Source organism: Pteropus medius, unplaced genomic scaffold (assembly GCF_902729225.1).
Source record: "Pteropus medius unplaced genomic scaffold, Ma_sr-lr_union100, whole genome shotgun sequence".
Classification (NCBI taxonomy): domain Eukaryota; kingdom Metazoa; phylum Chordata; class Mammalia; order Chiroptera; family Pteropodidae; genus Pteropus; species Pteropus medius.
Genome location: NW_024349801.1, coordinates 1 through 16,834, shown reverse-complemented (window position 1 = coordinate 16,834; position 16,834 = coordinate 1). Strand labels below are relative to the sequence as shown.

General features: G+C 38.9%; 1 protein-coding gene across 2 annotated transcripts; it reads right to left on the bottom strand.

Annotated features, from left to right (window-relative positions):
• Positions 1 to 958: 958 nt before the first annotated feature.
• LOC120622840 (zinc finger protein 599-like) lies at positions 959 to 16,828 on the bottom strand. 2 transcript variants are annotated; one of them, XM_039888553.1, is made up of 3 exons: positions 15,357 to 16,828; positions 13,232 to 13,327; positions 959 to 7,181 (listed from the first exon to the last, which is right to left on the bottom strand). In XM_039888553.1, the coding sequence occupies exons 1-3, from the start codon at positions 15,388 to 15,390 to the stop codon at positions 5,824 to 5,826; spliced, it is 1,488 nt and encodes a 495-aa protein (XP_039744487.1). In that variant the 5' UTR covers positions 15,391 to 16,828; the 3' UTR covers positions 959 to 5,823. The 2 variants fall into 2 exon arrangements, with proteins under 2 accessions (XP_039744487.1, XP_039744488.1); XM_039888554.1 differs by having other exon boundaries at positions 13,232 to 13,322.
• Between the last annotated feature and the right edge of the window lie 6 nt (positions 16,829 to 16,834).

Here is a 16,834-nt window from a genome sequence, read left to right as displayed (position 1 = left end):
ATCATTTGTGAATTTATAGAACAGCAACGAACAACCTCAAAAGGAAATGAGGAAACTCATTTACAGTAGTGCCTACAAGATTATCTAGTAATGAATTTAACCAAAGTGAAAGACTTGTAAGTGAAAACTAAAAAAACTGCATGAAATTAAAGAAGACCCTAAAAAATGGAAAGATACCTCATGTTCAAAAGAAAGTAAGACAAAATTGCTAAGATGTCGGTGCTAACAAAGATACATACGGATTCAATGCAATCTCTATCAAAATTCCAACAGCCTTTTTATTTTTGCAGAAATCTGAAAGTCAATCCCCAAATTCATATGGAATTGCAAAGGGCCCCAAATAGTCAAAACAAACCTTAAAAAGAAGAGTAAAGTTTGAGGACTCATACTACTCAACTTTAAAATGTATTATAATGCTACAGTAATTACAACAGTATGGTACTAACATAACAGACATACAGACCAATAGAATAGAATAGAGAACCCAGAAATAATCCTTCACATATATGGCCAATTAATTTTCAACATGGATGCCAAGACCATTCAAGGAGAAAGGACAATTTCTGAAAAAAATTGAAGAAAAGGCAACATTTCCTAACTCATTCTATGATGCCAGAATTGCCTTAATACCAAAATCAGACAAAGACACAAGTAACTTACAGACCAATATCCCTTATGAATATGGATGTAAAACATTAGAAATACTAGCAATAGGCATATCTCCAAAGAAGACATATAAACGGCTAATAAGCACCTGAAAAAATGGTCAACATAATTAGTCATTAAGGAAAAGCAAATCAAAACCACAGTGAGGTACCACTTCATACCACTAGGATGTCTACAATAGGAAAAAGGAAATAAGTGTTGTGGAGAAATTGAAGTTATGCTTCCATTTATCAGACACAACATCTACCCAATGCAAATAGGACGGAAAAATTACGATTATTCATACAAATGGTGTAGCCATGATAAGGATCCATTTTATTAAAAACATAAAAGCCAATCACAGTGATCACTTGAGCCCCCATGACACATACATGAGGACAGACCCACAGGGGCCGAAATGCAGAGGATTGAGAATTCTTGATGGCCCTTCGAAGGATTTTACCTTTTATAAGCATTGCCAGAGTTGTCAGTTTACATTTGTTCAAAAGTAATTTTTTGCAAGAACGTCAATCTCCCCACTAGAAAATTTACAGGAATACAAAAATGCTCCTAAATCACTGTGACATCCAACAAAAAACAAACAGTGATATACAGAAGCAGGAAAATATAATCCCAAATAAGAAAAATCAATCATTCAAAACAGGTACATTATTACAGACAGTAAAAGTAGAAGACATTAAAACACAAAGAGGTACTCCATATGTCCAAGAAGCCAAAAGACTGAATACGTTAGAGATATGAAAGATATAAGGAAGAGATAAAAATTATAACTTATGATATACAATACACTGGATGGGACTAAGCACAGAGTGAACATCGCAGAAGGAAATATTAGGAAACTGGATGCAGTAGTAGAAACTTCAAAATAAAACTAAGAGAAAAAACTAAAAAAAATTAGTGAGCTATGAGACTTCAAAAGGACTAATACACATATAACAGAAGGCCCTGAAAGAGAGGTAGAGGGACAGAGAACCATTTGAAAAAAATAATGCTGGAAATATTTCCAAATTGTTGGAAACTATACACCCACAAAACAAAGTTCAATGAATGTCAAGCTCAAGAGAATATCACCAAGGCACATCATAAACAGTTGCTTAATCCAGTGACAAACAGAAAATCTTAACTGCAACTGGGGAGAGAAGGGAGATATTTCAGTGGGAAAAAGATAACAGCATATTTCTTGTTGGCAAAAATGCACAATATAGTTGAATAACTTTAAAATGTCAGAAGAAATGACCTGGGAAATACATTTCAAAAGCAAAGTGAAATAAAGGCAATTTCATGTACTATACAAAGATTGAAAAAATTCAGTGCCAGCATACTTTTACTATAGAAAATGTGATTTTCCTTCCAGAAAAATGGTACTTGAAATGCCAAAGGAAAACCAAAAGAATGAAGAGCACCAGACACAGTCACTACCTGGGAAAAATAAAGATTTTGTTTATTGACATTTACGTCTCTTTAAAAGATAATCAACTGTTTAAAGAATCATAACCATTTGTTGTGGGGTGTATGACATGGAGAAGTAAACATCCAGTAACGGCACAAAGAACAGGAGGCAATAAACAGAAATATACTGTTGTTTTTATGCTCTGTGTGAAGTAGTTTAATATCACTGAGAGTAGACCGTAATAAAGATGCATATCAGGGGTCAACATACTGTAACTCAGGGGCCAAACTTTGTCTACCACCTGTTTTTACATGGCTTATGAGCTTAGAATGATTTTTACACATTAAATGCTTAGAAAAAAATCGAGGAGTACCACTTCATGACATGTGAAAATTATTTGAAATTCGAATATTTCCATAAAAAAGTCTTAGTAGATTCTAGCCACATTCTAACTTATATATTGTCTATGGCTATTTAGGTACTTCAGTGGCAGAGGTGAGAGGTTATGGAAGAAATGGCACGTGGCACTCTCACTGCATCACAATGCCGCGTGTGCCCAACAGCTGCAGTGATGCAGTTTTAACTTAAAAGCAGGTCGAATGACACGCTATGTTTCCTACCCTGGCATTATGTTTTATTTCTGTTACCAATGTACATCCATCCTGTCAAAATAAGAACAGAAAAGTGGACTTCAATTGTCATGCTTTTAAGGCACAACGGTCAGTTATTTTGTCATCGAATTAGATGACATTGTGCTTAGTATGCAATAATGTTATAGCTGTAATAAAAATAAATTAACATTACTAGATAAACACAAAAAATGGTCAGAAAAATAAGGAACTTTACAATGAAATATCACAGCAGGTACTTTGTGAAAAATATTTGAATCTATTGTGTCTGTAAGCAAGTAATGTCAATGGTTTTATTCATTCACATGGCCTTAACCATTATCAGTTCCAGGAATTTTGGCCGAAATAAACTGAGTATTCTGAATTGTTCCATGATACAGGAAGTTCGGTTGCTTAGTAGTGGCAGTTTATTATGATTTTTAAACTTAGCGCCAAGAATAAAATTTTCTGAATGAGAAGAATTACTTTCAACCACTATTACTCAACACTGTATACCTGGAAATTAGGTTTTGCTTCTAACTTGATGGTTCCTAATAAATTCAACCTAAAATTACAAGGCAACACGTACTTACACGTAAAAGTTAAACTGCAGTAAAGTCTTTTCATCAAAAATTAACCTTGTTTCAATCACATTATTATCAGCAGCTTTATACACGTCTCGTGCCGACAATAGTTATAACAAGGAGAAATTCACTGAACACACGTTTGTATTTGACGTATTTCCCAAACTCAAACTACAATTCCCTCATTGATTTTCAGACCTTGAGGCAAGTGCAAAGAAAATTTCCTTATTTAAAAATCCATTTAACTGTGCCACTGAGAAATTTTCACTTTGATAGGAAATCACCTGAATTGGAAGTAATCTGCAGTGTAATTACACGAAAAAGGCAAATGTCAAGAGAAGAATCTAATGGAATTCTATACCTGTCCCCCAAGTGATAAATGTGCTCTATTTAAATTGTATGCTTATGGACTACTGTCAGTATTTGACAGCACTGATGTCTGTATAGAGACATTTTAAAATATGAAATAGATAGTAACATTTTATGAGTGTTATATTGCATTGGATTAAAATTCATTGCAAATTTTTAAAAAAATGAAGTAGGTAAATTCAGCTTTGCATTAACAGATGAACATTTGTAACCTATTTTGATAGGAAATAGTAACTTTTATCTCTAGTTAAGTGAAATGTTAGCTCCCCCTAAAATAATATTCATCACATTGGTATACCTATATTAGAAAAACATATAATCATTATTATATTTTGAGTTTTTTAAATTCAAAATGCATCATGATGATCACTTCTTTAGGTGTATAAATGTTGAATAACTATGGTGTATACCTGAAACTAATGGAATATTGTATGTTAGCCATAATTTAATATAAATTTTTAAAAGAAAAAAGAATTAAAAATGTATAGAAATTCCTTTTCTCAATTGTTATATATGTGCTAACATGATATCTTTGATTTTGTCTCCTGGCCTAAAATATTTACTGTTTGGCCAATTAGAGAGAAAGTCTCCAACCTCTGATGTAAATCATAAACTCTAAATCAATTGCCAAACTCAAAAAAGGTAATAAATCAATAACAGGAGATAAAGAAGAAGAAAAAACAATCCAAAGGCAGAATAGTAAATACTGAACCATTGCCACTTTGGGGAAATACAGCTTTGGGTTCCTGAGAGCCTCTGGTCACAACCACCAATTGGTATGTTATCTTTTATGGACTTTTTTTTTTCTGTTTAAAGACACCTTATTTAACATATGTTTCTTACAAATAAATTATATGCAGTATTTCATTATAATAAAATATTTCAATTAAATCATTTTGGTAATGTACTCTTTTATTGTACTGCTTTAACTGTCAGTCATACACACAAACAGTACATATGTACAGTACTCAGACAATAAAACAGAAACACTGCCCAACACTGTGAATACATACACTATGCTATTCAGTACAGTCACGTAAAGAATTCCTAGGAAAAAAAAAATTAAAGATTAACTATTTGTGATACTTTTTTGGCCTGAGAAGTATCTTACTCAGTATCTGATAATTAATTCTGAAGATAAACATTATAATTGTCATCCCTGTGAAAGCTTTTTGTGGCAGGTAATCACTTGTCATCTAAAGGGTCATTTGAGAAACTGACCCAGCCTAGAGCCTTACACTACACCTGAGATTTATCCACGAGAGAGACCCAGTGGTTATCAGGCATTTAGGAAAAATGTAAACAATAACTCTTCCCATGTTTATCTTACAGATCCATCTGGAGAATATTTTAAAAGGAGAGGTAGAGAGGGAGATGTAGAAGGGAAAGGAAATAGTGTGTGTAGCTTCTAATTTCCCTGCCATGCTGATAACAATCTGTCATTTTGAGGTGGGGTGACTGGGGTATGAAAGATAAAAAGCCCTCATTGCCTCTGTGTGTGTGTGTGTGTGTAATAACATCCAGAGTCAGGAGAGTTGACCACTAAGGACAGCCCTGCCAACATTTATTAAAAGTACTCATTATTCCAACATTTTCATGTCTTTCCCTTGAGGAATGTGAGCAAGGTGATATGCAGACCCAAGCAACATGCAGGAGCCCTAGCTAAGTTTGAAGGAGGGGAATAGCAGTCCAGGAAAAGAGAACCGCATATCTAAGGCCGTGAGGCTGGCAAGAACCAGGAAGAACCAGGTCAAGGCTAGTATGGCTTGACTGAGAGAATAGCAATTGATAATTGATGGAGTGGTAAGAGGACCAGATGCATAAATAGGGCACCATGGGAATTTGGATTCAGTTCTAATTTTTCTATGAAACCATGGGATGATTTCAGCAGGAACACAAAAGATTTTCTCGTTTTCTAAAAATTTTGTAGTTGACTGTTTTACATTTTGGTTAGAATTTCTCAAACTTCTAAACACTACATGTTTGACTCATTTTGGCTGCCTCCCTGCGTTTGTTTACCTGAGCTGGGCGCTCCAGAGGTTTATCCACACAGTGAACTGCCCATCACACATCCTGCAGCTCTATCAAAAGTAGAATATTAGTTAATATTCATCTTTAGTTATATTCAAAAGGAAAGGTATTTCACCGGAAGAGTTCACCAAAATTGACTGAGGTGAACACACTCGAAAAAACCTTCCTACACCTTTTAAACTCTGGTATGAATCTTTCGATGGTGAGTGAAAGATGAACTGTGGCTGAAGACCTTTCCACATTCACTGCATTCAAAAGGTTTCTCTCCAGTGTGAGTTCTCATGTGCTGAGTTAAGGCAAAGTTGTCACAAAAGGCTTTTTCACATTCTTTGCACTCATAGGGTTTTTCTCCAGTGTGGATCCTATTATGCCGAACAAAATTTGCAGGTTGAGTAAAGGCTTTTCCGCATTCTCTGCATACATAGGGCTTTTCTCCAGTGTGAATCCTCATGTGTCGATTAAAGGAAGAGCTATAGTAAAAGACTTTTGCACATTCTTTACACTCCAATGGGTTTTCTCCACTGTGTGTCCTGTTATGTCGGATAAAAACAGAGTGGTGTGTAAAAGCCTTTCCACATTCCCTGCACTCATAGGGCTTCTCGCTAGTATGAATCCTCATGTGTTGAATTAAGGAAGAGCTGTCACAAAAGGCTTTGCCACATTGTCTGCACTCAAAGGGCTTCTCTCCAGTGTGGGTCCTCTTATGCCTGATAAAAGTGGCACGATAAGTAAAGGCCTTGCCACATTCGTTGCACTCATAGGGTTTCTCTCCAGTGTGAATCCTCATGTGTTGAGTGAAAGATGAGTTGAGGCAAAAGGCTTTTCCACATTCTTTGCACCAAAAGGGTTTTTCTCCCGTGTGGGTCATATTATGCTGGATGAAAGTGGAGCGGTGGGTGAAAGCTTTACCACATTCTTTGCACGCATAGGGCTTATCTCCAGTGTGAATACGCTGGTGCTCTGTGAGGTGAGACCTTCGTTTGAAGGCCTTCCCACATTCGATACACTTGTATGGTTTTTCCCCAGTATGAAACCTCATATGTCGAATAAAATCAGCCATATACCGACAGGCTTTCCCACATTCATTGCATTCATAGGGCTTCATTCCAGCATGAATCTGTTGATGCTGAATAAGAATCCAATTCTTGCTAAACCCCTTTCCACATTCCTTGCATTTGTAGAGGTTATTTCTCGCACCAGCCATAGAGTCTTTCCCTGGTCCTTGGGAATCATGTTCATGCAGAACATCTTGTGTAGTGACTTGTTCCTTTAATCCCCTTAAACACAGACTATCATCTGTCTCCAAATCATCATGTTTATGGCTGAGCTTCCTATGGCATGTCTCCTGGTGGGGGTCTGTTCCTGGCCTTAAGCTCTCTTCCTGCATTTCCGATAGTTTTTCCTGATCCCTCACTTGCCCCAACCTGGAATCCCTTGAGGCTCTCTGTGTCACTCCTTCCTTAAAAGCGGCTTCCTCAGTGAAGGCCAGCTGTGAGGCAGGAGGCTCTTTGGTCTCAAGTTTTGCTTTTTCACCTGGAGAAAGTCCAATACAAAAGAGGTATGTATTAGTGATGTCAACAAAGAATAAACAAAATCACTACCTTAGCGGAAGAATGAAGATGAAAAAGCAGCTTCTAATGCCTGCTGCTTTTCACATCTCTTGAACCCGGGTTTACAATTTCTTTCTTTACTGATCCTTGGACTCTTGAAATTTTCAAAAGGAAATCTAAGAGGTGAAGCTGGGGCAGGGCATAGAGAATCTGGACTGTAGACTCCTCCTCAATCTCCAGAATGGGGGAAGGTGGGTAGAGTAATGCCTACATTGTGTGTAATGACTGTACTCTAAAAGAGGTTTTTTCATGGTGCTATGACAGCACAGGGAAGGTGCACCTAATTTGGCCCAGATGAGAGACAGACAGAGGTCAGTGGGGGCTACCTGGAAAAGGTGCTATATGGACTTATTTCTATAGGAGAGTAGAAAGTCCCAGACAGAGGAATCAGGAGGGAAATTGCAGCAAAGTACAAAGGTTCAGAGTCTTAAGAGACTGCTGAAAGCCAGACAAAGTAGTGGATGACAGGATGGTGGAGATGAGCATGAAAAGGCAGGCAGGGACAGAAGAGCAACAGATTCTGACCTGTGTAAAAGTGGGGGAGGATAAGAAGCCACTGGGTAGACATACCAAATTTACTGTGTCTGAGTAAAGACTAGGTGAACAGACATAAAACTGAAAACATCTAGATGAAGATTATTATAAAGCATCTATAAAAAAACATTTTATACTCACCTGACTGAAAAAACTTAAGAATCTGACAATGTCAAGTGTTGGAGAGGATGTAGATTCATGGACTTGTTCATACAATGCAGGTGGTGTATAAATATGTATAAATAACCATTTTAGACAACAACAGGGCATCATCGAGTAAAGTTCTCATTTTGCTTACCTTAGAATCCCCAAATTCCAATCCTAGGAACGTTACTAAGAGAAATTCCTACACACGTGCACAAGTCATGTGAATTTTCATGACAGTACTGTTTGTGGGTACAAAAAAACTGAAAACAAGAAAATGCCCATGAAAATGGATGAATACGTTGTGTTACATTCATGTAACTGAATACAGAAGGAAAAAAATGAGTGAGCGATAGCTACATATATCATGAACCTTAGTAATATACTGTTGAGAAAAAAGTACAAATCTTTTAAGACAATATAAACTATGATATACTTTTTATAATGTTCAAATAAAGAAGCAACATATGCACATACACAAGTATGATGAAACAAAATATTTTTTGAGAGATCAGTTTTTAATGGCATTATAAAAATGATATGTACATATCTTAAATTTATTTTTAGTATTTTTGACTGTGGTAAAATATATACATGAGATGATATTTACCATTTTAAGATAAAACCAACTTAAAGAGTAATAGAATAATTAGATGAAGTTGATAAATTCCTTAAAAGACTCAAATTATCAAAACTGAAAAAGAGAAATACAATATATGAATAACCTCATCTGTATCCAAAAAACAAATCTGGAATAACAAACCTTCCTAAAGTAATGGAATAATAAATCCAAAATAAAATGGTTGTCTATGTAGGGAGGCATCATAGGAATGGAAAAGGAAAGAAATACACTGATAGATAGATGGAGGGAGTAGATAACTTTCTTATACTTAGGTGAATGGCTTGCAGGTATTCATTACAATCTTTTAAAGTAGAATAAACAAATACATGAATAAAATGAACTAAAATAATGGGACATGCATTGACTAATCATAATAGTATCATAAATCACAATTGCTGGTTTTTCTAAATCTGTCTGCCCCAGGGCAATTATAAAAGTTAGAGGACCTACGCAGTATTTATTGTAATTATCTTTAGGATCTCTGAGATAAAGACCCCAGTCTGAAACTCCAGCAATATCTCACCCTAGTTCTGCGGCCTTTAGCTAGTCATTCAAATTCCTTTAGCCTTCTGAGAGGTCTGTCATGAGGATGAAGTAGGAGTGCATATACAGTGCTTAGTAAGGTGCCAGGCACCAAGTAAGCAATCAGTGCGCATTAGCCATTGTGTCTACACTATGGAATCTAACACACTTGGGCTGAAGTTGATGGTATAAACATGAGTGAGTTCACCAAGAGAAAGTGTATAGACTAAAAAGTAAGGGCTGTGAGATTCTTGCTGAAGCTAACGTTGAAGAAAGGATTTGAGTAAACATGATGATGGTGAAGGTCAAGTCAGAAGAAAGAGAAAACAAGAGCAAAATGTTACAAAGGACAGGCATGATAAATAATGTGGGAAAAGTATTTACTGAGTTGACAGGCAGTATATCATCATGGTTGAAAGTGTGGTGTGTGAAGCTAGAATATCTCAGTTCCAATTCTGCCTCTACCAAGCTAGGTGTTCTTGGGGGAAATAATTTAGCTTTCTGTTATGAACTGAATGTTTGTGTTCTCCCCAAATTCATGTGTTGAAGCCCTAACCTCAAATGTGTATTTGAAGATAGGGCCATTAGAGAAGAAATTAAGGTTAAATGAGGTCATAAAGTTAGGGCCCCGATCTGATAGGGCTACTGTCTTTATAAGAGACACCAGAGAGCTCTCCCCTCTCTCCTCCAGTGAGCAACCCACCTAGGAAAGGCCATGGTCTCCTCCTCTTCTTATAAGGTCACTAATCCCGTCATTGGGGCTCCACCCTCATGACCACATATAAACTCAATTCCTCCCAAAGGCCCCACCTCCTAACATGATCCCATTGGGGGTAAGGGCTTCAACCCATGATTTTTGAGAGAGTACAAACATTCGGTCCATAACAATGTTACACGAGAAAAAGCATGTAAACCAATTAGCAACAGTGCATGGCAACTGTTCAGTAAACTGTAGATCACTATCATTATTATAGCTGTTGCATTTGACAATCAGAATGTCAACAGCAACCTAAGAACATTTTCAGCGCTGAGGTGCTGAGAAACACCACTACTGGGCCTCAAAGAGTAAAGGAGAAGATTCCATTTGCTCAACAGTAGGTGGATCAATGAGGATTCTTACACATGGCTGGTGGGAATGTGAAACAGTGCAGTCACTTTGAAACAGTTTGGTGGTTTTTATTAAAGCTAATCATTATCTATATCATGATTCAGATAGCCACTCATATGAATATTCCCAACAGAAATGTGTGCTTGTAGCCAACTATAATCAAGACTATGCATAGCAGCATTCTTCATATTTTGAAAATGCAGACCAAATGCCTATCAACAAGTATATGCAATCTGTTCACTGAGATATTGCACAGTAATAAATGACCTCCAAATGTATGCAACCAAACCACATGACTGAATCTCACAGTCATAATGATCATCAAAAGAAGACAGACATGACAGAGTATTATGTACTGTGGGGTTCCATTTATAAGCCTTTAAAACTAATCAATGGTGAGAGTTTAAACACTTTTGTAGAAGGGGATATTGACAAGGAGGGAGCATAAGAAGCCTGTGAGGTGCTGAGCATTTAGTATTTCTTGATCTGTGTGCTGGGTACTCTGGTTCATATGAACCTTTAAGATCTGTACATTCACTATGTGTAAATTACGCCTCAGTATAAAAATGAAAGAAAATCATAAACAATAGTACAGGGGAGGTCTAGAAGTCCTGTGTAAATGTCTCTTCCGAGAATGAGAAATCTCCTCCAAGAAGCTTGGTTTTTAGGTCAAGCAGAGTCAATGTTCAGATGCTGTTGGAAAGCCAAGAACACTTTTTGTTTTATGTTTCTCCCAAGTGTCAGAAACTTCACCATGTTTTTTATGTTGCGTAGAGAGAAGAGGAAGATATAGAAGAGGTAGGAAGTAAGTGAAGAAGCATGTCCCCTGATGCAGGAGACAGAATCATGTATGGCTTCTCACAATCCCTGCCTCATGGTGTTCACACACTTTTCTGATCCCCTCTGCCTAAATGCTGGCAGGACCTTGATTTGCTTCTGAAGAATAGAATATGACAAAGGTGACAGAATGAAGGAGATAACGTATATGTGTAGCATTTCCCTTTCTGGAGTCTCTCACACCCTTACTTGATTTGAAGACGTGAGCTGACACATCGTGAGCTGCTGATTACTGCAGCTTTGCAGAGGACCCACCTAAGCTGTGTTTGGACTTCTGATCCACAGACGAGAGATGATAAATGAGTGACGGGTTAAGCTGCTATGTTTGCGGTAATACTGCTACACAGCAATAGTTAACTAACACACCTGAGAAGGCAGGTGAAGGTCTCATCTAGACTCTGCGGGGAGAATAAGCCATGGCCGGGGATGAGAACTCTTACTCAGAGATGAGAAGGAAGCCGTAGGGATGAGTCAGTGAGAGTAAAAGAGCAAGAAAAGCAAGTGCGTAGCCTTTATTTTCAACATGAAGTCACTCGTATGCCAAGATATCAGTGGCTAGGGAGATGGTGATATTTGGAATAAGGTGTGAGTGGATGGGAAAGTGAATGTGAGACATAGAGCTGAAGAGAGGCAAGGGGCAGATATGGGAAGACCAGTTAGGAATTTGTTAGCATCACGCGGGCAAGATGATGATAGCTTGTGCTGGAACTGACAGAACTGGTAAAGGTGATAGGTTCAGGAGATATGTAAAATGAGATATGATCGAGTTTTTGGTGATGGCTGGATATTGGGTATGATGAAGATAGAGGTGTTGAGAGGCTGTCCAAGTTTGTTACTGGCTTTCTCGACTTATTGAATGACAAGGCCATTAATTCAAAATGAGGTCCTTTTTAGGCATGGTGGGTGTGAGGTGCCTTTGCAACATTTAAGTAAAGACATGCAGTTGTGGAGAGGGGTGAAGGGGCGAAGTTTGACTCTGAGGGACTGAGAAGACGATGGCCAGAAACGCTCAATGGCTGACTGAACAGCCTGAAGGGACACTAGAGGGGAGAGATCATGAATCTGCCTTGGTGCCGATTCACACACCTGATGGTTCCAGCTGCCCTCAGCAGTCCAGATGTGGGGCAGACAAGGGCAAATGTCCCCTTGCTGTTTTACAAGACAGGAGGGCAAGAAGATAACAGGACTAGAGATTCCTTCTGAATATCTGATTCACAAATGGATGGATGAATATATGCATGCGTGGATGTATACATAAATGATTGAATGGAAAGGTAGAAAAGAGTGGGATGCAAAGTGTAATTGTAGGTAGTATTCTTTAAAAGAAAAAAGGACTGTCTTTTCTGAATCTGGAAAGAAGTTTGAGATGTCGCTATTCATTATGATTAATAGTACATGAATATTACTAATAGTAACTTTTGTCGCACCACTTACTTTGGGTCAAGCAGTGATAAGCAGTGTTATCTAATTACATTCTCGAACAATCCAAAGATACAGTAACTGTTATTACTGTTTTTCTAACGTAGGCTAAGTTAAGGAGACTGAGTGTATGTGCATCATACTCATGGCTTCTGCTTGGGCACGAAGCTAAACCACATTTCTCAGTCTGATACAACATGCAGCCTAGTGCCCAGTTCTTGTCCATGGAATGTGAATGGAAGTGATGTGTGCATGCAAGTGGCTATGACTACTTCCCTTCTATTCTTCTTGGTCAGCTATATGATGCCCGGGCAACCTTAAAGTCATATATTGACAATATAATGCACCTTGATCCCTGGATTAAAAAAAATAAATCCTTGGATAATATGGTACGGAGTTCCCCGGCTAAACCGCATTAAACATGACATGATGAGAAAAAAAACTCATGAATCTGTTGACCCACCAAGATTTTACAGTTTACCTTTTAAAGCAGGTAGCATTAACTCAGCCTAATTTGTATACTAAAAGCACAGAGAGATCATGCAACCTCCCTAGGGTCATGAGGCTGGTGAGTGGCTAAACATTTAGAGCATGTTTCTTATCTAATATACTACATTTCAACCCCAAAGAGTGTGATGGGGGTGGGCAAACAGGGGAAACACAGATCAAAGTGCTCCATGACCACACAGGAAGACCACAAAAAGAAACTGCCGCCTGTGGAATTTCAGACACAGTGATCACCTGCCAACTGCCATGACACTCACCTGCCAGACTCTCAGTCACTTACCTGTACAGGTGCTTTTGGAGAGATCTCTCTTCACTGTCCATAGTTTTTGCCAAGGCTCCAGGAAGTATATCAGCTCTGGAATGGGAACCAGCTGCCCTGTGCATGTAGAAATAAGTGAAGCATGGGTATAAAGGCAAATACAAAAAGCAAAGTCTGAAGTATACAGGAGTATGCACTTATAACACACTACTATGAAACTCCAGAAAGGAGACTCCTTCTTCCAGAAGATTTTCTCTAATTAAATCAGTAGGATTCAATCTCCTCATGCATCAGAACTACCTAGAGATGTCTGGTTCTGAACACAGAACAAATTGAACCAAACCTCTGGGCATAAGGACTGAGTCTTGATAGTTTTTAAAGTACCCCAGGTGATTCTGGTAACCATGGGCAGCTAAAAACAAGACGAAATTAACTAGACTAAATTAACTGGTGAATGGCATCTACTGATAGTTGTCTGAGGTAAGCTGTGACCTAAAACTGCTATCTATTCTGAAGAAAAAGCCTTTAGTCCAGGTTGGGAAGATAAGGCCAAATGTGGAGACCGGCAGCCCTATGTGCTGGTGCATCATCCTGTGCCTACTTCAAGGATTCTGGCCTGATGACCTGGAACAAGGAGAAAAGGCAGACAGGGAGGGAACTGGGCTGGCAACTACCAATCCAGGAGCTAGCACCACCTCAGGGCTTCTCGTTCGGTGAAGCAATAAACTTTTTTCAGGTTGAAATCTGTCTGAGGTGGTTTTTCGGTACGTGCAGCCAAACAAATTATGCAGAGAAGTCAATGACTTCGGCACCAGTACCCACAGAAGCTTTGAGTAGAAATCCTGTACTACAAGCCAGAATGCGTCCAGTTGTCATTTAGCAAAATTTCACTGATGTCTCATATATGCCTGGCACTGAGCTCAGTGATGGGGTAGTACAAACTGTAAATGAGACCTTCCTTCATCTCTGTAAGGAACTGAGCTCACTATCCCCCAGAGACTTGACTTGTGTCGGTCCCTCCACCTGGAATATTGTTCCCCATATTTTTCCTTTCAACAACTAATCACAATTGTCATAAAATAACACAGCATTTACTGCAGTGATGACTGACCTCCTGGGAGAGACTATATAGATATGATGCTGGGAGAGCCCTGTCAGAGGTAACTATTTGGACATCGGGGAAAAGGGAGACCTCAGGCCTCCATTTAATTTGTATTCAGACTGCTTTCTGGGTAAACTGGACGTTTAAGATTTACGTGGAAGAACATTTGGGATTTATTAATTTATTTTATATAACAAATACACATGCAACATTTACTATGTTCCCAGTTTTATTTCTAAGCATTTTAAAGATATTAGTTCACTTGGGCTAAATGAAAGAATACTATAAAAATATGATAAGATCAAAATAATCGTAGTCCCAGCAAGCTTGTGCTGCCTGCTCAAGTTTGTGAGCCCTGCTGCTGTTCTGTCTGCTGAAGGGAAATGAGCCAATAGCCATGGGGGTGTTAAAGATGTAGCACAAAGCCCAGACTCTCTCAACAACAATCAAGAGGCAGGAAAGGAAAGAGAAACAGCTTTCTCAGATGCCCATCACTGCCATTTGAAAATGTGTCAGTGCATCCTCTAAAATTAACTCCTGTAGAAGCAGAGAAACAAGGCATAGGCCTTGGGAAATAAGGGATAACTATGCAGATACCAGGGGCCAAAGAAGTTTTTTAACTGAGATTGTGTTTCTTAGAACCAGTAGCAATGATGACCAACCTTCTGGTCTGACTGATTCACCCCCTTCTTGGAGAACCTCCCCTTATCCACAGGTCCTGCTAACTGGGCTGGGGGGACATCTGACCCAATCAAGCTCAATCAATCATTTCCCTCTTATGGGAATCTGGAAAAAGGACATCAGAAGGAGGCCCGCTTGTGCTGGACACTTGGGTAAAAGCGTGGAGAAGAACTGTTTCTTATAAAATGATCCCTGACACACGCACAGGGAAACCAAGCAAGAGGAGGTTATACCAGAACACGCTGAGGCTATAGGGAGAAGGGAAGGTGGGTTGCTGAAGTCTTCTCTACCAGCCATGCTTAGAGAGAGAGGATGGAATGAGTGAGATTGTGGGTCCAACATGGGAGAGAGATGAGGCCTTACCCAGTGAGACCAGGAAGCCACAAGTCTCCAGCATCACCTCCTGGTATAAGGTCTTCTGGTCCAGGTCCAGCTGTCCCCATTCCTCCCTACTGAAGGTCACGGCCACATCTTCAAATGATACCAATGCCTAGAAAGTCAAACAGAGATGGTGGGGTGACCGTACACCTACTGAAAGTAGAGCATACAGCTTGATTAGTGACAAAAGTCCAGAGAGACCCAAGGCCTGAATCACTGAGTACCTCTTGAGAAATGAGCTCTGTGCTGGGCTCAAGAGAGAAGTAAATGGTGCCTTTGGCAGAATACAAAGGTGTGGGAGGGAAAACCTCCTATATGTGAAGCCATTGGAGAGTGACACAAAATAATAATCTCATGTGGACTGTGAGAAGCTGACAGTGAGTGCTCTGGGATGTTCAAAAAGTTTCATAAAAATAATTCCAATAATGATATTATTAATAATTCCAATAATGATAACAGCTGAACCTTACTGGTCCACACTGTTTGCCTGTACCTGAGGGCTTTAGATGCTGTTAAAGCAACTCAAGTTTCTAGGTCTAGAGCTAGACTCCCAAGGTTTAAATCCAGCCTTTTGAACCAACACATGCTAATTTCTTTGAGTCTCAAGTTCCACATCAATATGATACTTCTAAATATAAAATATCTCTAAAATAATAATAATAAAATATGATAGTTTCTACTTCACCAGGTGGTTGTGGGAATTGAAGAAAAAATGTTCATAAAGCAAACACTGCAGTGCCCAGCACATGTCACTGCTAGATGTGTTTGTGAATTTCATTAACCACTCTGCAGCCCATGAAGTAAATATAATCACTGTCTCCATTTCACAATCAGCAAACAGAAGCTCAAAATCAAGTCGCCCAGAGTTGTATGTCTAATGAGAAGGGGCAAAATTTGAACCTAGGTACCTCTGGTCTAGCCATGGTGGGGGGTTTAGATTTAACCTAAGTATGACTGGAGCCCTAGCGAGTAGTCTTCATTCATCAACCACTTAATGAACACCCGATACAGGTTCTAGGCCTCCGGCTAGGGTAAAGAAAAGGAGCTCATTGGGGAAAGACTGACAAGAAACTAAATATTACCCCTAAGGGCTTGGAAAACAACAGAGTGAGATGACTACAAAGATTGGGGGTGGGGGGAATTTAGATAGGACAACCGGGAAAGACCTCTCTGAACGACACTGGAAGGAGGCTAGAATGAAGTTAAGAAGCAAGCCAGCTGAGGAACAATGAATAAATAAGTCCCAAAGGTGATCAGAACTATGACGAGAGCAAATAGGTGGCATGCTGGAGAGTAACTTAGGGCCTGCTGTCTGTTTACATCCCAAGAGGCACATTTCTATGCACCGTCATTAATGATTATTGTAATGGATTCATTTTTCAAACATAAGTAAATGTGTTAAACAGGAAAATGGATTCACTGCTGTAAGTGGCAAGCAGACTTCACTTGAACTACAGGGATGG

Excerpts from the sequence above, each read along its gene's own strand:
- LOC120622840 (XM_039888553.1), bottom strand. The coding sequence starts at position 15,390 with ATGCTGGAGACTTGTGGCTTCCTGGTCTCACTGG. Across the intron at positions 13,328-15,356 it reads TGGCTTCCTGGTCTCACTGG|GGCAGCTGGTTCCCATTCCA; the intron begins GTAAGGCCTCAT and ends CTACATGCACAG. Across the intron at positions 7,182-13,231 it reads CTCCAAAAGCACCTGTACAG|GTGAAAAAGCAAAACTTGAG; the intron begins GTAAGTGACTGA and ends GACTTTCTCCAG.